Source organism: Bombina bombina, chromosome 1 (genome assembly GCF_027579735.1).
Source record: "Bombina bombina isolate aBomBom1 chromosome 1, aBomBom1.pri, whole genome shotgun sequence".
Taxonomy (NCBI): Eukaryota; Metazoa; Chordata; class Amphibia; order Anura; family Bombinatoridae; genus Bombina; species Bombina bombina.
The window spans coordinates 273432835-273457091 of record NC_069499.1 but is presented as its reverse complement, the minus strand read 5'-3'; the positions used below and the strand labels follow the sequence as shown (position 1 = coordinate 273457091).

Sequence of the window (24257 nt, the reverse complement as noted above, 5' to 3'; positions counted from 1 at the left end):
CCTGAAACGTCAATATCTTTGTTAAATAAATTATTTAAAGGACCCGGTGAGTGCAGTATTTTAGATACTATTTACGCTGTGCTTGTATGCACCCCGGGCAGTTGTTGAATGAACAGTGTGTGCAGAGCCCCATGGAGGTGTGTATGTATATATATATATATATATATATATATATATATATATATATATATATATATATATATTATATATATATATATATATATATAAAAATAAAATATATTGCGGGTTCGGTTCCAGACCACAGCAATAAAGCGAATATAGCAATAAAGCGAGTCACACTCCTTTTTTGTTTCCAGTGCATATAAAACGTATATTTACACTATACTGTAGTCCAGGGGTATCAAACTTATTGTATCTAGGGGCCAATGGCCAAGTGTGCTTCTCCAATGGGGGCCACTTGAATGGAGTGAGCACTCTGGTACTGGATATACTAGGAACTGGAAGTGACATTTACCCAAGTAGTAGTGTATGGTGGGAGTTGTAGCACACAATATACATACACAGTTGTGTATATTTATCTTGTGAGTGCCAAGTGAAGTGATTATTCTATAATTGTATAACTGTAAAAAGTGACATTTATCCAACCAGTACAATGGACAATGCCTGCTTGTCTATCTACTGGGTGTCAGTATAGAACATAAACTTGTTACACCTCTTAGAACCTTAAAAAAGTGATGGGTTTAAATAAATAATTTTCCAAATAAACAAGGGAGGGCCAAATTAAACTATCTTTAGTGCCACATATGGCCCCATGGCCTGTACTTTGAGACCACTGCTGTAGTCTATTAGGTGTGCAATAGCATTATGTCTAAAAAAAAAAATGTACATACCTTAATTAAAAAATACTTTATTGCTAAAAAATGCTAACCATCATCTGAGTCTTCAGTGAGCTGTAACAATTTTTCTGCTGTTGTGGATAAAATTTGTAAAATTTAGAAAAAGGTATGTAAGGAGGACCAAGTAGCCGCCCTACAAATCTGATCAATAGAGGCCTCATTCTTGAAGGCCCAAGAGGAAGCTACTGGTCTAGTTGAATGAGCCTTAATCCTCTGAGGAGTCTTATGTCCCGCTGTCTCATAAGCTAAGCGAATAATGCTCCTCAACCAAAAAAGGATAAGGAAGTGGACGAGGCCTTCTGCCCCTTACGCATCCCAGAATAGACAACAAACAAAGAAGAAGTCTGTCTAAAGTCCTTCATAGCTTGAAGATAGAACTTCAAGGCCCGAACCACATCCAATTATGAAGTAACTATTCCTTCGAAGAAGAAGGATTAGGACACAAGGAAGGAACCACAATCTCCTGATTGATGTTGCGATCTGTAACGACCTTAGGAAGAAACTCTAGTATTTTCAGCCTTATCCGCATGAAATACTAGGTAAGGAGGCTCACATTGCAAGGCAGCCATTTCAGAGACTCTGTGCGCCAAAGCAGAAAAAGAACCTTCAAAGACAGTAATTTAATGTCAACTACAAGCATAGGCTCAAATGGAGCCTTCTGCAAAACTTTAAAAACAAGACTTAAACTCCAAGGAGGAGCGCTAGATCTAAACACAGGCCTGATTCTAGCCAGAGCCTGAACAAAAGACTGAACATCTGGAAGCTCAGCGAACCTCTTGTGCAGTAGATAGGGGCGAAATCTGTCCCTTAAGGGAGCTAGCAGAAAGGCACTTCTTCAAACCATCCAGGAGAAAAGAAAGAATCCTGGAAACCCTGACCTTATGCCAGGGGAACCCATGCTCTTCACACCAGAATAAGTAAGTTCTCCACACCTTATGATAGATGCGACGAGTAACCGGCTTACGAGCTTGAATAAGAGTATCAATAACTCTCTCCAAGAAACCTCTCCTGGCTAGGACTTAGAGTTCAATCTCTATGCAGTCAGCCTCAGAGAATCTAGATTTTGATGAACAAAGGGACCTTGTTCCAGCAGATCCCTGTGACAAGGTAACTTCCATGGAGATGATGATGACATCCCCACTAGATCCGTGAACTACATCCTTCGTGGCCACTATGGAGCAATCAGTATCACTGATGCACGCTCCTGCTTGATGCGGGCCACTACTCGAGGAAGGAGAGGTAAAGGCGGAAAAAGGTATATTAGACTGAACCTCCAAGGCACCACTAATGCATCTATTAGCTCTGTCTGAGGATCCCTGGATCTCGACCCATACCTGGGTAGCTTGGTATTGAGATGGGACGCCATGAGATCTATCTCCGGAATCCCCCACCTGTTGCATATCTCTGCAAGCACCTCATTGCTAGGGATCTCCTCGTTCCTCCCTGGTGGTTGATGTAAGCCACTGAGGTGATATTGTCTGATTGGAATCTGATAAACTGGGACAAACCCAGACGAGGCCAAGCCTTTAGAGCGTTGAAGATTGCTCAAAGTTCAGGAATGTTGATTGGAAGAGAGCTCTCCTCCCGAGACCAAAGGCCCTGAGCCTTCTTGGCTCCCCAAACTGCTCCCCATCCTGAGAGACTCGCATCTGTAATCACAATCTCCTAGGATGGTTTTAAAAAGGATGTCCCTTGGGACAGGTGATCTGAACAGAGCCACCAAGAGAGCAATTCTCTCGACCGGTTGTCCAGAGAGATCTGTTGAGACAGATCCGAATGATTGCCGTTCCACTGTCTCAGCATGCACAGTTGTAACAGTCTGAGACGGAACCTAGCAAAGGGAATTATGACCATGCTGGACACCATGAGACCAATCACCTCCATACACTGTACCACAGAGGGCCTTGAGGAGATCCGGAGGGCAAGACAATGCGAAGCCAGCTTGCAGCGTCTCTGGTCTGAAAGAAATATCCTCATGACTAGTGAGTCTATTATAGTGCCCAGGAATTCTACCCTGGTGCGTCGAATAAGAGAACTCTTTTCTAAATGTATCTTCCATCCGTGGGATTGAAGAGAGAGAAGAAATTATGAATGTTTTTCCACTAGACGAAAGGATGGTGCTTGTACCAGAAAATCGTCCAAGTAAGGTGCTACTGCAATGCCCTGGGTTCTGGCCACGGCCAAGAGAGCCCCCAGAACCTTTGTGAAAATTCTTGGGGCAGTAGCTAGGCCAAATGGAAGAGCAATAAACTGGAAGTGCTGGTTCAGGAAGGCAAACCTTAGAAACTGAAAGTGTTCCCTGTGGATTGGGACACAAAGGTAAGCATCCTTCAGATCTATAGTGGTTATGAACTGTCCCTTCTGGACTAAGGGAAGGATAGACCTTATCATCTTCATCTTGAACGAGGGGACGTTCAGAAACTTGTTTAAGCACTTTAGGTCCAGAATCGGAGGGAAAGTTCCCTCCTTTTTGGCACCATGAAAAGGTTTGAGTAGTATCCCAAGCCTTGTTCCTCTATGGGAACCGGGACAATGACTTCTAAGGAGGACAGATCCTGGATGCACCCCAGAAAGGCCTCCCTCTTCTTTGGTTTTGATGACAGATTTGAGAGGAGGAATATGCCCTTGGGTGGAAGAGACTTGAACCCAATCTGTAACCCTGAGCAATGACCTCCAGGACCCAAGGATCCTGCACATCCCTGGACCATGCTTCTGAGAAGAGCGAAAGTCTGCCCCCTATCTGATCCATAGACGAATCAGGGGCGACCCCTTTAATGCCGATTTAATCTCAGCGGGTTTCTAGCTCTGCTTGGACTTATTCCAGGACTGAGCCTGCTTCCAAGTCTTAGGTTGCTCGGTCTTAGTGGAGGATTGCCGACGCTGGGATTTGTCAGAACGAAAATTATTATTAGTTTGTCCCTGTTCTTTTTATCTTGTCTTATCTTTTATCTTAGGAAGGCACCCTTGCCCCCTGTAAACGTGGAGATAATGGAGTCCAGGCCTGGACCAAACAAAATCTTACCCTTGAATGGAAGGGAAAGGAGTCTGGACTTGGAAGTTAAGTCAGCAGACCAAGACTTCAGCCACAGAACCCAGCAGTTTTAGCATTTAAACGAATAATTTGCATATTTGCATCACAAATAAAAGAATTAGCAACCCTTAAAGCCTTAATTCTATCAAGAATAATGTCCAGGGGACCTTCCACCTTGATCAATTCCAATAAGCCACACCAGTAGGTAGCCACTCCCGCAACCGTGGCAACTGCCGCCTCTGGTTGAAATAAATATCCGAATGTTGGAACATCTTTCTTAACAGAGTTTCTGTTTGAACGACAAACTATCCTTCAATGGGATGGGATAGTAGTGTGTTTTGCAAGCGTGGGGACAGCGCCATCCACCTTAGGGACGGAACCCCACAACTCCAATTGAGAGTCCGGAAACGGGAACAGTTTCTTAAAAGCAGACGAAGGGGTGAAGGAAGAACCAATCCTCTCCCATTCATTCTTAATAATGTTTGCCATCTTTACAGGAACAGGAAAAGTCTGAGGAACAACCCTGTCTTCGTAAACTCTATGCAGTTTAGGAATTAAAGGTTCGCCAGGCAGTTTGGCCTCTGGAACCTCTAAGGTAGCCAGAACTTAAAAAACTTTTAAAAAAAAGCGCAAGTGCTCCATCCTAAATCTAAAATCTGGTTCCTTGCAATCTGAGCCTTAGAGACAGCCGATTCCGACCGAGAAAGTTCACACTCTGAAATATCAGAAAGAACTTCATCATCAGACAATCGTCTATCAGCTATAGCCAATAAACTGGATAATGACCCCTGGGAAGGATAGCAATATTTGACCTTTCGCTTGTGCTTAGCAGGGCGAGGTAAAGCACTAATGGCCGCAGACACTGCCGTTTGTAACTGTGCAGTAAAGTTTGGAGGTAAAAGGCCTCCTCCAGATGGAGGATCAGGCGTGCTATGGGAAACTGCATGTGAAAGCAGGGTGTGCACGTCACGGGACGGGGACCCCTCAGAGGTGGAAGGCTCAGTGGTATCAAACATGTTAATCTTTTTTGACATAATCACTTTTTCTAAGCATGTCGAACATAATTGAGAGGGCGGGTATACCTCTGCCTCCTCACAATATAAACAGGCATTAGTCTTAGGTATAAGTCCTCCATAGCTATGGGCTATGTCCTAATATAACAATAGCAAACGTTATATAAAATATAAAAAACGGCACCTTTATATCCCCAATGGCTGGGGCACTCGCCAACTCCTATGACCCAGCCACACAGAGAAAACCGCGTTTCTCCGATAACCAGCACGGTCTGAGTAGGAAGTGAAGCTACGACCACACCCGGTCACAGGGTGCACAACCTAGGACCACCTTCGCTAAGGAAAAGCGTGCCAAGCTTGTAAAGCTGTGCCTCTGAAGTAACCTGTACGTTCCAACCTCAGTCTATGAGCCTCAGAAATCATCTCACACATAACGCAGTATAATCAAATAAAAATTTATGAAATCAATCCCGCTGTTCAATAATCCCTCCTCAGGAGATATTAACCCTTGATTCCATACAGATAAAAGGAGCCACACTGTGACACTGTCTTCTTGCGTTATCATGTGTGTATAAATAAATGAAACGATCTTACCAGAATCTATACCGTGGAACAAAAACACAGCCTCTCAAGTTTGACAGTCTTGTAGCATCGCTCCTGACATGGACTTGAGTAATGGAAGCAGGCAGTGAAACTTGTCAACACTGATTGCTTAGGAGTAGTGCTGGGTGATATGGGTGTGTGGGGGGGGGGGGGGGAATCGCAATTATTAAAAAAAAAAAAACAAAAAAAAAAACACAACACAATTTATTAAAAACTACTATAACACCTTAATTTTTTCAATAAAACGTTTATTTAACACTATAGAATCTTACTGTACATGTTTCTCAATTTACAATACACTCCTGGAGCATACAAATACAAACCACAAAATAGTTAAAATAAAATTTGCTGCCTGTGCTGTGGTTACATAGTAACATCATGTTTAATATATTATTATTTACAATTCACTTCACAATACATCCTACAAGCAACCATTAATGAACATACAGTATATAAATAAAATATATTGTAAAATGTAATCAAATTTAATGTTATGCGTCACAGAAGTTAAAAAAAAAAAAAAAAAAAAAAAAAAAAAGTGTCAGTAAGGCACTTTAAAGTTTTTGTACAATACTCACTTTATTGCTCACAACTTTGAGCTGTCCCACCACCACACCACTCCCAGATAAATGCTCTGTAATAATCTCTTCCAAAATGGCTGTTTTGCGGGCATTCTCAGGTCCGCCACAGACGCACATTGGTCCGCTTTTCATCCTCCGTCTCGGCCTCCGTTTTCATGAAGAACAGAGTTTTTTTTCTTTTTCAAAAAATCACGTACTCTCGCGGTTTTAAAACCGCAGCAATTAATTGCAATCGTGCAGCCCTACTTAGGAGCTGTTAAAACGAGTCTGGATAGGTTTCCAGAAAAACTCTCCCTGTATCTCCAGCCTCTCAGTGAGAGCATGGACGAGACTACTTAAAACACCAGTCCCATTTCAAAGGGCAGATACCCTTCATAAGGAACTACTCCGAATCTTCTGACACTTCTCTGCCAACCTCATGTGACGAAAAGCAAAGAATGACTGGGATATAAGGGAAGTGGGGGAGGTATTTAAGCCTTTGGCTGGGGTGTCTTTGCCTCCTCCTGGTGGACAGGTTCTGTATTCCCACAAGTAAGGAATAAAGCCGTGGACTCTCCTCATATTAAGAAGGAAAGAGCAATATCTGTGAAACACAATAAAGCGAGGCATGCCTATACATAAACACACACACACATATATATATATATAAAACCCGGAAGAGGGCTGCACTCTCAGACTGGATTTGGTACACATCCCATGACCCTGCAACATGCACAGCCCTGGGTGCTCAATAGCACTCTTAGGCAGATGCACTGTACCCAGAGTCCCAGGCAGTTAACCCCAGACAGGTCTGGGTGCTAGGCCCATAGGGAAAATTACGAAACAAAGAAGGAAAACTTTTCCATGTTAGCTTTTAATCTTAAAGAGACACTGAACCCACATTTTTTCTTTTGTGATTCAGATAGAGCATGCAATTTTAAGCAACTTTCCAATATACTCCTACTATCAATTTTTCTTCATTCTCTTGCTATCTTTATTTGAATAATAAGGCATCTAAGGTTTTTTGGTTCAGTACCTTGGACAGCACTTGTTTATTGGTGGGGGAATTTATCCACCAATCAGCAAGAACAACCCAGGTTGTTCACCAAAAATGGGCTGGCATCTAAACTTACATTCTTGCATTTCAAATAAAGATACCAAGAGAATGAAGACAATTTGATAACAGGAGTCAGAAAGTTGCTTAAAATTGCATGCTCTATCTGAATCACAAAAGAAAAAAATTTGGGTTCAGTGTCCCTTTAACTGAGAGTACGCAAGTGAGTGCTGGACGTCCTCTGTGTGATGTATTTATTTGTTTTGTATCAAGAATCTTTGAAGTGTAATTTAAATACTTTGATTTCAATCCTTAGTTTGTGTTGGAATGAGATACATTTAATAGACAGCCTGACAAAGATTTCAGAAAGGTCAAGAGAAGTAAGCTATTAAAAGGAATATTATACATGAAGAGAGTTTAATGTAAAGTGCTTAATTATGCATAGTACATCAAACCTTTGCCATATACATGATTTATTTTGCCCCCTTTTTCTGTAATTTAGCTCTGCCTGTATGTTAATGTACTGCAAAACTACACTTTGTAATTTTTAGGTTTTATATGTACCTTTAAAGCTTGTGCATTAAGAGACAAAATAACAAGCATTTAAGGATAAGCACTAACCTCCAGAAAAAACCTTGGTGTTTGAGCTGTTAAATGCAAGGCAGAAAATGTTGGAGTGGTGCTCCCCTTTTAACTGAATAGGTTTGGCTTTGGAGTGAATGGATTCTTCTATATGCCAAAGCAAAACACGACGATCATCCCCTCCTGAAAAACAAATACACATTTGTTTAATTTATTCTACAATAATTGAAAATGGATAAATGTGAAAAAGTTAAAAAAAAAAAAAACAACATGACACACTCATCTCTGCCTGCCTGCATTACACTCAACAGTGTGTGTGTGTACTATACAATATAGTTGCACAACTCAAAAAATATCCAGTGGTCTCCCCAGAACCTATTTAGTTAAAATCATTTTTATTGTGGTTATATTCATAGTAACATATCAAACTTTACAACAACATTAGGTACATGATATATATTATCTTACATTCAAGCGTCTTATTAATATTACATAGCTCCCAGAGGGGAATGGCAAAGCTGATTTATAGAAAAGACAATACAAGTTAGCGTTAAAAAGTGTAGTAACCTATAAGCCAAGCTAAAAAATTTGCCCCTTCATAGCAGATAAACAAATGTCAGAAAAGGAAATTTATGCTTACCTGATAAATTGATTTCCTCCATGGATTTCATCCTTACTTGTGGGATTTATCCTCCTGCTAACAGGAAGTGGCAAAGAGCACCCCAGCAGAGCTGTATATATAGCTCCTCCCTTCCCTCCAGTCATTCAACCGAAGTTAGAAAGAGAAAGGAAAGCCAAAAGGTGCAGAGGTGACTGAAGTTTATAAAAAATAGAATATAATCTAAACCTGTCTTAAAAATAACAGGGTGGGCCGTGGACTCGTCATATTGTAGAAGAAATCAATTTATCAGGTAAGCATAAATTTCCTTTTCTTCTACAAGATATGACGAGTCCACGGATTTCATCCTTACTTGTGGGATACAATACCAAAGCTATAGGACACGGATGAAAGGGAGGGACAAGACAGGAACCTAAACAGAAGGCACCACTGCTTGAAGAACCTTTCTCCCAAAACCAGCCTCAGAAGAAGCAAAAGTATCAAATTTGGAAAATTTGGAAAAAGTGTGGAGACGACCAAATTGCAGCCTTGCCAATCTGTTCAACAGAAGCATCGTTTTTAAATGCCCATGAGGAAGCCACAGCCCTAGTGGAATGAGCCGTAATTCTTTCAAGAGGCTGCTGTCCAGCAGTCTCATACGCCAAACGAATGATACTCTTCAGCCAAAAAGAAAGAGAGGTAGCCGTAGCTTTCTGACCCCTACGGTTTCCAGAAAAAACAATGAATAATGAAGATGATTGACAGAAATCCTTAGTTGCCTGCAAGTAAAACTTCAGGGCATGGACCACATCCAGGTTATGTAACATACGCTCCTTCTTAGAAGAAGGGTTAGGACATAATGAAGGAGCAACGATTTCCCGATTAATATTCTTATTAGAAACAACCTTAGGAAGGAAACCAGGTTTGGTACATAAAACCACCTTATCAGAATGGAAGATAAGATAAGGCGAATCACATTGTAACGCTCAGAAACTCTACGAGCAGAAGAAATAGCAACCAAAAACAAAACTTTCCAAGACAACAACTTAATATCTATGGAATGCATGGGTTCAAACGGAACCCCTTGAAGAACACTAAGAACTAAATTCAAACTCCAGGGTGGAGCAATCGGTCTAAACACAGGCTTAATTCTGGTTAGAGCCTGACAAAAAGACTGAACATCTGGAACATCTGCCAAACGTTTATGTAGCAAAATTTGTCCCTTTAAGGAACTCGCTGATAACCCCTTCTCCAAACCTTTTTGGAGAAAAGATAGAATCCTGGGAATCCTAACTTTACTCCATGAGTAGCCCTTGGATTCACACCAAACAAGATATTTACGCCATATCTTATGATAGATCTTTCTAGTGACAGGGTTACGTGCCTGAATCAAAGTATCTATGACCGAATCAGAGAATTCCCGCTTAGATAAAATCAAGCGTTCAATCTCCAAGCAGTCAGCTGCAGAGTAATTAGATTTGGATGTTGGAAAGGACCTTGAATGAGAAGGTCCTGTCTCAAAGGAAGTTTCCACGGATGCAGAGAGGACATGTCCACTAGATCTGCATACCAAATCCTGCGTGGCCACTCAGGCGCGATTAGAATTACTGAAGCTCTCTCCTGTTTGATCCGGGCAATCACCCGGGGAAAGAGAGGAAACGGTGGAAACACATAAGCTAGGTTGAACTACCAAGGCACTGCCAAGGAATCTATTAGTTCGGCCTGAGGATCCCTCAACCTGGATCCGTATCTTGGGAGCTTGGCATTCTGTCGAGATGCCATTAGATCCAACTCCGGTCTGCCCTATCTGAGAATCAGTGAGGCAAATACCTCCGGATGGTGTTCCCACTCCCCCAGATAAAAAGCCTGTCGGCTTAGAAAATCTGCTTCCCAGTTGTCCACTCCTGGGATGTAGATTGCTGACAGATATCAAGAGTGGGCCTCCGCCCACCAAATTATCTTGGATACTTCTGTCATCGCTAAGGAACTCCTCGTTCCTCCCTGATGATTGATGTAAGCCACTATCGTAATGTTGTCCAACTGGAATCTGATGAATTTGGCCGAAGCCAACTGAGGCCACGCCTGAAGCGCATTGAATATTGCTCTCAGTTCCAGAATATTGATTGGAAGTAGAGATTCCACCTGAGTCCATACACCCTGAGCCTTCAGGAATTCCAGACTGCACCCCAGCCTAGCAGAATGGAGTCCGTTGTCACTATCACCCACAAGGGTCTGCGGAAACACATCCCTTGGGACAGATGATCCGGCGACAACCACCAAAGAAGACGGTCTCTGGTCTCCTGGTCCAGATTTATCTGAGGAGATAAATTTGCATAATCCCCATTCCACTGTCCGAGCATGCACAGTTGCAGTGGTCTGAGATGAAATCGAGCAAACTGAATGATGTCCATTGCTGCCACCATCAATCCAATTACCTCCATGCACTGAGCAACTAATGGCCGGGGATTGGACTGAAGGGCCCAGCATGTATTTAGAATCTTTGACTTTCTGACCTCCGTCAGAAAAATCTTCATGTCTATAGAATCTATCAGAGTTCCCAAGAAGGGAACCTTTGTCTGTGGAATTAGTGAACTTTTTTCTAGATTCACCTTCCATCCGTCAGTTCTCAGAAATGCCAACACTGTGTCTGTATGAGATCTTGTGAGATAAGTCGACGCCTGAATCAGAATATCGTCCAGATAAGGCGCTGCTGCTATTCCCCGCGGTCTGAGAACCGCCAGAAGGGACACTAGAACCTTTGTGAAGATTCTGGGTGCTGTGGCCAACCCAAAGGGAAGAGCCACGAACTAAAAATGTTTTGTCCAGGAAGGCAAACCTTAGGTACTGATGATGATCCTTGTGGATAGGAATATGAAGGTATGCATCCTTCAAGTCCACGGTAGTCATATATTGACCCTCCTAAATTATTGGTAAAATTGAGCGAATGGTCTCCATCTTGAAGGATGGCAAAATCCAGCATTCTTAGCCGCCAACTTAGCAATTTGAAAGGCGGCATCTGTGATAAAAGAATTAGCCAGCTTGAGAACCTTAATTCTATCTAAGATATCCTCTAAAGGATTCTCAGTCTTAAGAGACTCTTCTAAGGCCTCAAACCAAAACGCCGCCACAGTGGTAACTGGTACAATGCATGCCGTAGGTTGCAAGAAGAAAGCCTGATTAATAAACATTTTATTTAGAAGACCCTCCAATTTCTTATCCATAGGGTCTTTGAAAGTGCAGCTGTCCTCAATAGGAATAGTTGTACGCTTAGCCAGAGTAGATATAGCTCCTTCCACCTTAGGGACTAATTGCCAGGAGTCCCAAACAGTGTCAGACATAGGATACATTTTCTTGAAATTAGGAGAGGGTGCGAACGGGATACCCGGTCTGTCCCATTCCCGCTTAATAATTTCCGCAATTCTCTTAGGAACCTGAAAAAAACAAACGTCAGTGTAAGCAGGCACCTCTAAGTATTTGTCCATTTCACACAACTTCTCTGGTGGTACCACAATAGGGTCACAGTCATCCAGAGTCGCTAAAACCTCCCTAAGTAAAAGACGGAGGTGTTCAAGCTTAAATTTAAAGGACATGACGTCCGAATCTGTCTGAGGTAACGCACTTCCCGATTCGGAAAGTTCCCCCTCAGATAGAAGTTCCCTAACCCCCAATTCAGATCCCTGAGAGGGAACATCGGAAATAGTCAACAACGCATCAGAGTGATCAGCATTCACATTGTCCTCTGTCCGACTGCGCTTACCCTGTAACCCTGGCAACATAGATAACACCTCTGTAAGGGTAGTTGACATAACTGCAGCCATATCCTGCAAAGTAAATGAATTAGATGCGGTTGAAGAACCAGGCGTCGCTTGGGTGGGCGTTAGAGGTTGTGACGCTTGGGGAGAAACTGGCAGTACACCCCGATTCTCAAGCTGAATTTACATAAAATTGGTGCTTTGCATTGTAAGGCCCTCTCAGTACACGAGGGACAAAAAGTCAGAGGGGGTTCCACAGTGGCATGTAAACACATAGAAGGAGTTTCCTCCTCACTGTCCGACATGTTAAACAGACTAGCAGTACTGATAATAGTCGTACCTTGCTAAATACTGAGTTGTGATTATACTAAAAACCAAAAAAAAAAACTTAATACCAAAAAAACTGTACTGCGCCTTTAAATTTTAAAAGCGCAACTATTTTATGGAACACTGCAAAAAACGCTTTTTAGCCAGAAAAAAATATTTTAATGTGCCTAAAACGCTCCTTAATACTGCATCCACTTGCAAGATATGCCCAAATACAATATTATCACTCAGAACATAAATTTTATTAAGGTAGGCGCTCTGCTGTGGCGCCTACCTGCCCCCAAATGAACCTGTAGCCGGATATATCGTGAAAGGACTTATCGAGTGCAGACAACTTAAGCCTCCAGCCTCTGCTAGCTATGCGATGTCTATGAAGACTGCGCGACGGAGCGCGTGAAAATAGGCCCCGCCCATCGTGGGCATACTGTAGCTGGACTAGGACCCGCATGGGTCGCCGTGCAAACCTCTAAGTCTGCCAGCGTCCAACCCAATATAAGCCACCAAGGTCTTTATTACTTCTGGCCATAAAATAAGTAAATAAATCAATAAAGGGATTTCAGGTACACCATATCCATTTTACTTAGTGCATACTGCTTACCCTTCCCCATATAGGGGACAATGTCAGCCTGTTCTGATATATCAAGTCTCTCCAGAAAACAAAAGACTGAACATACCTCAATGCTGCTTGTAGCAAAACACCGTTCTCCACACTGAAGATTTTCTTACACTACCTTCAGCTGCGCTGTGGGAACCATGTGGATCTTAGATAATGCTTGCTAAGATCATCAACATCAGGGCAGAAAATAATAGCGCTCCAAATCCAGGAGCAAGGTTAATATGAATGTACACACCAAGTAAAATTAATAATAGATTAAATCAAATGTAATCTCTAATAATAATAATAAAACAACGGTAAAATACGGTTGTAAAATTTGCGGAACAGTATGGAAAAATTCACATATAAAGGGATGTCTCCCTGATGCATGAATAAGTGCTCGTGTATAACAATACCTTATGGTATGAAACAAGTTGGAGATCGAACAGTCGTCTTATGTTCCTATTTTGTTCCGTATAAACAGAAGCTATCACGTGATCGGAGTTCTCCGATGCCTGGTAGGCTGATGTACTCACGTGATAGAGGATTTGAATGACTTGGCGCGTTACAATGTATCCAGGATAATCAGTGCACTGATATAATAGCGATCTATGTTGCCATGGGAACGGTGTCTGTGTTACAGTGTCCAGGTTATATAAACAACTTGTGCCGATCAACTCCAGATCTGATGAACTTGGAGAAATTTCCCCAGCCTGTCTCCTCCGTATCCGTAGATACTCCCAGGAGAATAACAGGCAATATGCAATCTTTGTTTTCAAACTTGCTCAGACAATAGTGCTGCAAAAATTAAGCTCCTCAGTGTCAGTCAGCTGATCGGCACAAGCGGTTTATATAACCTGGACACTAACACAGACATGGTCTGAATAAGCCACAATTTTGATACTTAGTTAGCTGGATGTTATTACCTACGACCATTCCCATGGCAACATTGATCGCTATTATATCAGTGCACTGATTATCCTGGATACATTGTAACGGCTAAGTCATTCAAATACTCTATCAGGTGAGTAAATCAGCCTATCAGGCATCGGAGAACTCCGATCACGTGATATCTTCTGTTTATACGAAACAAAATAGGAACATAAGACTGTTCGATCTTCAACTTGTTTAATACCATAAAGGTATTGTTATACATCAGCACTTATTCATGCATCAGGAAAACACCGCTTATATGTGAACTTTTCCATACTGTTGTGCAAATTTTACAACAGTATTTTACTATTGTTTTATTATTATTAGAGATTATTTTGATTAAATCTATATTATTAATTTTACTTAGTGTGTACTTTCATATTAACCTTGCTCCTGGATTTGGAGCGCTAACTATATATTTTTATTCTAAAAGCCAATTTATAGGACTTGTGTTATATTAACCCCTGGGGTCTTTGGATACTCTTTAGACAATCAAGCCTGGATTGTTGGTTCTTTACAGAACATATTTAAGATAGGCTTCTACTATCTACTATATCATAACAGTGTGTATCCAAGGCCAGAAAAACAAAACTTTAAGTTGTTGTAAACTATAATCGTTATATCCTGTAGATTACATGGAGGATTGTGAGAGAGCAATGATAATACAATAAAAGATTAATAAAATACAAGATCTTGGTAGTAAATTATGGTTATAGAAAAAGAAAAGAGAAATCCCAGGCGCCTACCCTAAGGAGGCTAGGTTTGAGTAAAAATGGATGGAAAAATAAATTGGTCAAAAATGTATTTTAATAATAGATTAGATTATTAAAAACAACGAATTAAAACAGATTTAAACACATTAAATACAAGAACTTCATGGATCCATGATAAATTACATAAACTGCATAAAAAAACTATAAAAAAAGGTTAAAAATCAAGAATAAGTAATCAATAAAATTTTTAGGTAAATCTTAGGTAGTTATGTGCGGTATTGCATCAAGATGTTCCACATATAAAACCAAAAAACAACAATTGCAGACAATCCTAATGAAACATTTCAAGCTGAAGCGGTGTCAAAATCAAGATAAAACAGTAATAAACTTATAGTGAAAAATCCAAAAAAATGTGAATAATAACTTTCCAATGAGGGGGATGAAAGAAGTCTCTAGTCCTATAAAAATGTATTCAAGTGTCTGAGAAAAAAAGGTTGGTGATAAAATGACGAAACTTGTGCAAATGCTGCAAATATGAATGTGGGAAATTTCACACAAAAAAAGAAGGCAATAGTGTTGCAGCGGTACAAAAAAATCCAGCAAAAAGTGTTAAAAGAAAAAAATATATCCAGCAAGAAGTGTTAAAAGAAAAAAAGAAGAAAAAATAGGTGAAGCAAGTATAAATGGAAAAAATTCTGGTGATAGTACTCCCAATACTCTTCAAACGTGTGTGACTTCAAAAGCGGTCTTTAGATCAGATGTAAAAAATATAAAAATATAAAAAATATAAAAATACTTGAAACAAAAAACCACGAACAGTAACCTGTGGAAAAAACAAAAAACACAATATAGTGTAGATGGTCCTAGAATTGTAGCAAATAATAGAATAAGGCTTACCAGTGCTGGTCAACGCGTTTCGGCCTGTATCAGGCCTTTATCAAGACTGGTTTAAGATGGCAAATGGTAGCCTTATATAGGATGTTTGACCGGATGTGGTTTAGTACCTACTTCCGGTTTGGCGAAATGAGTTACTTTAGCCAAAATAGTTTGAATCTTAGCCTCATTATGTATAGTTGGGTGGGGTGTTCCCCCAAACTAATACTTAGACTTAAATATTTTTCTATTTTCAATTTTGGCCTATATTTCTCCTTCCTAGTATCTCCATAAGTTCCGTGACGTCACTTCCGGTCTAGGTAATTTATGCGATCGGAGGGTCACGATCTGGGGATCAAATTTTATAATCTAAAATCAGATGGTGGTTTAAAAGTTAGGGCGGATATTTGTCCCACATATTGCTGCTTGGTGTATTTCTATATCTATTATCTTAATTTTTTCTATTATCTCAATATTTTTTGCTAGGTCCGTAAACAGACCGACCTGATTGGTCGTGACGTCACGGCCTCGAGTTTAGCGCCTTGGATTGGGTGTAGAAAGTTGTGTGTCAGTTAACATACTCTCTGATAGGTGTATAATAAGGCTATGTTGATTGGATCTTTAAAGGTGTGCGTCAGTTATCCTGCTTTCTAATAGGTATATAATCGGGCTGTGTTCATAGTCCTGTTTATAGGTGTGTGGGTACCTGATCGTTCTAATATGGTATAAAGGGTTGTACCTTATAGTTGTAAATATTTATTATGTTATATGATATAACATAATATATTATTTGTCAAAAAAATCTTTATGTTTAAAGTATCATTTGCGGCTGTGTGGATGCCGTATTGGATTGATCGCTATAAAGTTTGTGAGGTCAATAGTAGTGTGTTTCTTGATTTTGGGGAATCTTGTCTTTCAATGTATAGTTTATAATCGAACACCTTGGTGGAAATGTTTGGGAGTGGACAATGAATATATAGGAGGTGGAACTTTGTTTTCATGACTGTGTAAATAACCCGCTATCAGTGAATTGGAGACCAGAATACTGGGAGTCGAGTTTGGATGAATTAGAGACTGAAATGATATAAGTTGAACTTTTTGCTTAGAATAGCCCTCTGTAGTGTAGATCTCCTTTGGTTATGGTGAATGTTTTTTTACTTTAGTTACTTTTTAAGGGAGTACAAAGAGCTAAAAAGTTTGAGATATTCTTCATAAAGAGTTCTTTATTACAGAATGTCTTTTCTTCTCGTCAGTACCATTTCTTATTATAACCTAATTAGATATGGGTAATCTTACTTGTTTTATTTCATAGCAGAAAATACAAGCGCTAGTTAACTTATAAAACTTTTTTTTTTTTTTTTTTAAAGTTTTTAGTTTGTATATATGTCTTTTTTAATTGCAGATGATAAGTCACTTAAAGGAAAACTTGAGTGTGGAGTTGATATATATTCTTATCTAACTCCTATTTATGGGCTATTGGAATTTGGGGGGTACGCAAGTATGGAGTTGATATATTATTATCTAACTCATATTTGTGGGCTGTTGAAATTAAAAATAAATTTTTTTTGAAAAATTTAAATTTTTTTAAAATTTTTTAAAAAGTTAGGAGTGGGACTGAGATTCTTGTTTGTGTACCTAACTCAGAACAGGCTATATACTTATTCATTGTTTAGCTTCTGGCTTGTGTTTGATGTTCCTTGTCGGAGCTTGGAATTTTCTTTGGGAGAGAGGGAGAGAGAGAGAGAGAGAGAGAGAGAGAGAGAGAGAGAGAGAGATAGAGAGAGAGACTTCTTCGTCGGAGGAGATTTAATTCAAAGATTCTTTTCTATGTTTGGAGTGTCTAGTGTAGTTAAACCATATTAAAAAGGTGCGATAAGTCCTCTTTGTTATTAAGGCCTCTTGGGTATAGACAGTCCAGGTTAAAGATCCACCTGGATTCAGCTGTGAGGAGTCTTTTTTCATAATTTCCTCCTCTCCAATCTTTTTTGATCTTTTGTATTCCTAGAAAGGTAAGATCTTTGGTGTTGCCTTTATGTTTTTCTGCAAAATGTTTATATAAGGCTGTATCTGTATTTGATTTTTCAATGAGTAGCAAATGCTCTCGCATTCTGTCCTTCAAGGATCTGGAAGTCTGGCCCACATACTGTAGGCCACAGGAACATTGAAGCATATAAATAATGCCTTTGTCCTTGCATCTGATTAGGTCCTTGATTTTATGTGTTTCCTTAGTATTGTGGCAAATAAACGATGTTACTTTCATGCCATGTTTGCAGGACTTACATGATAAGCAGGGAAAAAAACCCTTTTATTTCTTTCCCAAACACATTAGTTACTCCAGGGATCTTTTTCTTGGGTATACTTGGGGCTAGTTTATTCTTCAAGTTTTTTGTTTTTCTATAGATGAACTTGGGTTGAATCGGAAGGTTTTCACCTATTAGATCATCATCTTTTAGTATGCCCCAATGTTTTTTGAATATCTTTTCAATAATCTTCCTGTTATCGCTATACTCCGTGATCATCGGTACATCTAGTGCCTTTTCTTTTGTTGCAGATTTCGGTTTCTTGTATTTTGTAAGTGCAGATCTGTCGATCGTCCTGACCTCTTGGATTTTCTGATCCAGCTCCATCTCGTTGTACCCTCTCTCAAGAAATTTGGATTTTGTTGTCTTTGCCTGTTCTTCCCATTTGTCAATAGTAGAGCAGTTTTTTCTCATTCTCAACAGTTGACTTTTTGGAATGTTATTTTTCCAATTGGAATGGTGGCAACTCATCATATGTATATAGTTGTTGCTGTCGACTTGTTTAAAGTGTGTTGAGGTTTCTAGTTTTCCATTTTTAACTTCGATTTTCAAGTCAAGGAAGATTATGTCTGTCGGGCTACTCGTATATGTGAAATGTAGATTGTTCTCGTTTTTATTCATTATTTCAAAAGTGAAATCGAGATCCGATTGTGTCCCCTTCCAAACTATTAGTATATCGTCGATGTATCGACGGTATAGGACCAGGTCCGCGCTAGCTGGGCAAGACTCCCAAAAAATATGCTCCCATTTACCCATATATAGGTTAGCATAGCTTGGCGCGAACCTGGTCCCCATTGCGGTTCCACAAATTTGTTGATAATATTGCCCATTATTACAAAAATAATTGTGGTGTAGTATATATTGAATACTGTCCAGGATGAATTTCCTTTGTTCTTCTAGCATCTCGTTGTCCTTCTCTAGGAAAAATTCAACCCCATCCAATCCTTCTTGATGTGGGATGCAGGTATATAATGCAGTGACATCACACGTGGCTAAAATATAGCCTTCCTCCCATGGTATATTTTCCAGTAGATTTAAGACCTGGGTAGAATCTTTCAGGTAGGAGGGAAGTTTTTGAACATATCTCTGTAGATTCAGGTCTACATACTCAGATAGATTACTACTTAATGATCCAATACCTGAAATTATTGGTCTTCCGGGGGGGTTTTGTAGCGATTTATGAATTTTGGGTAGGTGGTATATCACAGGGGTTATGGGGTGATTTGTGTTGATGTAATTATATTCCTTCTCGGTGAGTATCCCCTTTTCCTTTGCTTTATCCAGTATGGTCACTAGTTCTCTCTTATATGGTACCAACGGATTTGAGCGTAGTTTGCAGTAGGTGTCTTGGTCACTGAGTATCCTTTCATTTTCAGATTCATAGTCGCTTCTGTTCATAACTACAATGCCTCCTCCCTTGTCGGCTGGTTTTATGCTTAGGGCGTAGTTGTTTTCAAGTTCTTTGATCGTTTTCAGCTGTTGTCTTGTCAGATTGTGTTTTCTTATTTTGAGTTTCTTCTGTTGGATGTCTCTAATTTCTCGACATACTATGTTTTCAAATGTTTCTATGGCTACTCCTTTGCTCGCCACTGGATAAAAGGTTGATTTAGGTTTCAGATCTGTGTGTCTATAGGGATCTGTGTGTTCTCTTGGTGCATAAGCCAATCTCTCGACTGGGGACCTTGAGAAAAACCTTTTGAGTGTGAGTTTCCTCACAAATTCTTTTGTGTTGATAAATGTTTGAAATTTATCCAAGCTTTTGGTTGGAGCAAAGGATAATCCATATTTCAGGACTGAATTTTCCTCTTTCGTTAGGACGTGTGTGCTTAGATTAAAAATGCCATTGTTATTATTTGCATTTTTATCTGCATTTTTATCTGGTTCCTGTTCCTGATCCAGTTTCTTATTTAGTTTAGTTCCTCCTCTCCTTCCTCGATGTGTCTTCTTTTTGATGCTTTTGGTTTTTCTGGTCCTCCATTTGTATGTATCTTCAATATCTTGTCTTTCTCTTTGCTGGGTGGGTGATCCATCCCTAAAAAAGAAGAAGATGAAGATAGGACCTCGATATTTGAGGTGATGGGTGTGTGTGGATCAACTCTTGATTCTGTTCTTTTAGTACAGTGTTGAATCCTCCACTCATCTTTTCTGTTTGCATCATTTGGTGTCTTTCCTGGATTTTCTTCTCGAGTTGCCTTATGATCTCCTTTTATTTGAGGTGTTTTGTATACCTCCTTATGTGTGTGATTGGAGTGATCTCTTCTTTTGTACTCTTCGGGGTTGATGTTTTCTCTCTGTTGATAAAAGGCAGGTTTCCATTCATTTCGTCTATTCCCTTGTGTCCTCCTATAGTGGTGTTGTCTTCTTTGTGAGTAATAATCCTCCCTCCAGTTGGTTTGGTTGTTGAAGTTTTGATATCTTGGTGTCCTATTTTCGGAGTAATTCCACCCATTGTTCCATTGGTGTGTCCTTCTATCTGGGGAGTAGTAGACTCTAGGTCTCGTATATCTCCTTCTTTCGGGAGTGTAATTGTAATAATTGCCCCTTCTTTCGGGGAACTTGAAAATATAGAAAGCAGGGATCATGAAAAGGAGGCCGTGACTAAAATTGAGGAAACTGAGGGAGAGAGAGGGAACATTGAAAGTCTAACTATAAAAACTACACAGAAACTGAAACGTAGAGATGATATACAAGTTTCAGAGAACAAGCGAGAGCACAAAAGACGACCTTATAAACAGGAACAGTCTAATTCCAACTATTATGATTATGAGACAAGAGGAAATGACCATAGAAGATCACCATATCCAAACCGGGGACAAAGACCTGGATATAGGCAGAATTTCAGACAACAAAATGACAGAAACAACTACAGGGAACAAAATGACCATAGAGACAAAAGACCTAGAGATGACTACACCCCCGAAAGAAGGGGTAATTATTACAATTACACTCCCGAAAGAAGGATATATACGAGACCTAGAGTCTACTACTCCCCAGATAGAAGGACACACCAATGGAACAATGGGTGGAATTACTCCGAAAATAGGACACCAAGATATCAAAACTTCAACAACCAAACCAACTGGAGGGAGGATTATTACTCACAAAGAAGACAACACCACTATAGGAGGACACAAGGGAATAGACGAAATGAATGGAAACCTGCCTTTTATCAACAGAGAGAAAACATCAACCCCGAAGAGTACAAAAGAAGAGATCACTCCAATCACACACATAAGGAGGTATACAAAACACCTCAAATAAAAGGAGATCATAAGGCAACTCGAGAAGAAAATCCAGGAAAGACACCAAATGATGCAAACAGAAAAGATGAGTGGAGGATTCAACACTGTACTAAAAGAACAGAATCAAGAGTTGATCCACACACACCCATCACCTCAAATATCGAGGTCCTATCTTCATCTTCTTCTTTTTTAGGGATGGATCACCCACCCAGCAAAGAGAAAGACAAGATATTGAAGATACATACAAATGGAGGACAAGAAAAACCAAAAGCATCAAAAAGAAGACACATCGAGGAAGGAGAGGAGGAACTAAACTAAATAAGAAACTGGATCAGGAACAGGAACCAGATAAAAATGCAGATAAAAATGCAAATAATAACAATGGCATTTTTAATCTAAGCACACACGTCCTAACGAAAGAGGAAAATTCAGTCCTGAAATATGGATTATCCTTTGCTCCAACCAAAAGCTTGGATAAATTTCAAACATTTATCAACACAAAAGAATTTGTGAGGAAACTCACACTCAAAAGGTTTTTCTCAAGGTCCCCAGTCGAGAGATTGGCTTATGCACCAAGAGAACACACAGATCCCTATAGACACACAGATCTGAAACCTAAATCAACCTTTTATCCAGTGGCGAGCAAAGGAGTAGCCATAGAAACATTTGAAAACATAGTATGTCGAGAAATTAGAGACATCCAACAGAAGAAACTCAAAATAAGAAAACACAATCTGACAAGACAACAGCTGAAAACGATCAAAGAACTTGAAAACAACTACGCCCTAAGCATAAAACCAGCCGACAAGGGAGGAGGCATTGTAGTTATGAACAGAAGCGACTATGAATCTGAAAATGAAAGGATACTCAGTGACCAAGACACCTACTGCAAACTACGCTCAAATCCGTTGGTACCATATAAGAGAGAACTAGTGACCATACTGGATAAAGCAAAGGAAAAGGGGATACTCACCGAGAAGGAATATAATTACATCAACACAAATCACCCCATAACCCCTGTGATATACCACCTACCCAAAATTCATAAATCGCTACAAAACCCCCCCGGAAGACCAATAATTTCAGGTATTGGATCATTAAGTAGTAATCTATCTGAGTATGTAGACCTGAATCTACAGAGATATGTTCAAAAACTTCCCTCCTACCTGAAAGATTCTACCCAGGTCTTAAATCTACTGGAAAATATACCATGGGAGGAAGGCTATATTTTAGCCACGTGTGATGTCACTGCATTATATACCTGCATCCCACATCAAGAAGGATTGGATGGGGTTGAATTTTTCCTAGAGAAGGACAACGAGATGCTAGAAGAACAAAGGAAATTCATCCTGGACAGTATTCAATATATACTACACCACAATTATTTTTGTAATAATGGGCAATATTATCAACAAATTTGCGGAACCGCAATGGGGACCAGGTTCGCGCCAAGCTATGCTAACCTATATATGGGTAAATGGGAGCATATTTTTTGGGAGTCTTGCCCAGCTAGCGCGGACCTGGTCCTATACCGTCGATACATCGACGATATACTAATAGTTTGGAAGGGGACACAATCGGATCTCGATTTCACTTTTGAAATTATGAATAAAAACGAGAACAATCTACATTTCACATATACGAGTAGCCCGACAGACATAATCTTCCTTGACTTGAAAATCGAAGTTAAAAATGGAAAACTAGAAACCTCAACACACTTTAAACAAGTCGACAGCAACAACTATATACATATGATGAGTTGCCACCATTCCAATTGGAAAAATAACATTCCAAAAAGTCAACTGTTGAGAATGAGAAAAAACTGCTCTACTATTGACAAATGGGAAGAACAGGCAAAGACAACAAAATCCAAATTTCTTGAGAGAGGGTACAACGAGATGGAGCTGGATCAGAAAATCCAAGAGGTCAGGACGATCGACAGATCTGCACTTACAAAATACAAGAAACCGAAATCTGCAACAAAAGAAAAGGCACTAGATGTACCGATGATCACGGAGTATAGCGATAACAGGAAGATTATTGAAAAGATATTCAAAAAACATTGGGGCATACTAAAAGATGATGATCTAATAGGTGAAAACCTTCCGATTCAACCCAAGTTCATCTATAGAAAAACAAAAAACTTGAAGAATAAACTAGCCCCAAGTATACCCAAGAAAAAGATCCCTGGAGTAACTAATGTGTTTGGGAAAGAAATAAAAGGGTTTTTTCCCTGCTTATCATGTAAGTCCTGCAAACATGGCATGAAAGTAACATCGTTTATTTGCCACAATACTAAGGAAACACATAAAATCAAGGACCTAATCAGATGCAAGGACAAAGGCATTATTTATATGCTTCAATGTTCCTGTGGCCTACAGTATGTGGGCCAGACTTCCAGATCCTTGAAGGACAGAATGCGAGAGCATTTGCTACTCATTGAAAAATCAAATACAGATACAGCCTTATATAAACATTTTGCAGAAAAACATAAAGGCAACACCAAAGATCTTACCTTTCTAGGAATACAAAAGATCAAAAAAGATTGGAGAGGAGGAAATTATGAAAAAAGACTCCTCACAGCTGAATCCAGGTGGATCTTTAACCTGGACTGTCTATACCCAAGAGGCCTTAATAACAAAGAGGACTTATCGCACCTTTTTAATATGGTTTAACTACACTAGACACTCCAAACATAGAAAAGAATCTTTGAATTAAATCTCCTCCGACGAAGAAGTCTCTCTCTCTCTCTCTTTCTCTCTCTCTCCCAAAGAAAATTCCAAGCTCCGACAAGGAACATCAAACACAAGCCAGAAGCTAAACAATGAATAAGTATATAGCCTGTTCTGAGTTAGGTACACAAACAAGAATCTCAGTCCCACTCCTAACTTTTTTAAATTTTTTAAAATTTTTTAAATTTTTCAAAAATTTTTTATTTTTAATTTCAACAGCCCACAAATATGAGTTAGATAATAATATATCAACTCCATACTTGCGTACCCCCCAAATTCCAATAGCCCATAAATAGGAGTTAGATAAGAATATATATCAACTCCACACTCAAGTTTTCCTTTAAGTGACTTATCATCTGCAATTAAAAAAGACATATATACAAACTAAAAACTTTTTAAAAAAAAAGTTTTATAAGTTAACTAGCGCTTGTATTTTCTGCTATGAAATAAAACAAGTAAGATTACCCATATCTAATTAGGTTATAATAAGAA

At 39.6% G+C, this 24257-nt stretch overlaps 1 protein-coding gene across 1 annotated transcript in view; it reads right to left on the bottom strand.

Moving 5' to 3' along the window:
* The window catches only part of DCAF5 (DDB1 and CUL4 associated factor 5), a 218713-nt gene that overhangs the window by 156930 nt on the left and 37526 nt on the right, over positions 1–24257 (bottom strand). Inside the window, exon 2 of the mRNA XM_053697992.1 lies at positions 7740–7883. Coding sequence (XP_053553967.1) covers positions 7740–7883 — 144 coding nt within the window. The remainder of the gene's footprint in view (positions 1–7739; positions 7884–24257) is intronic.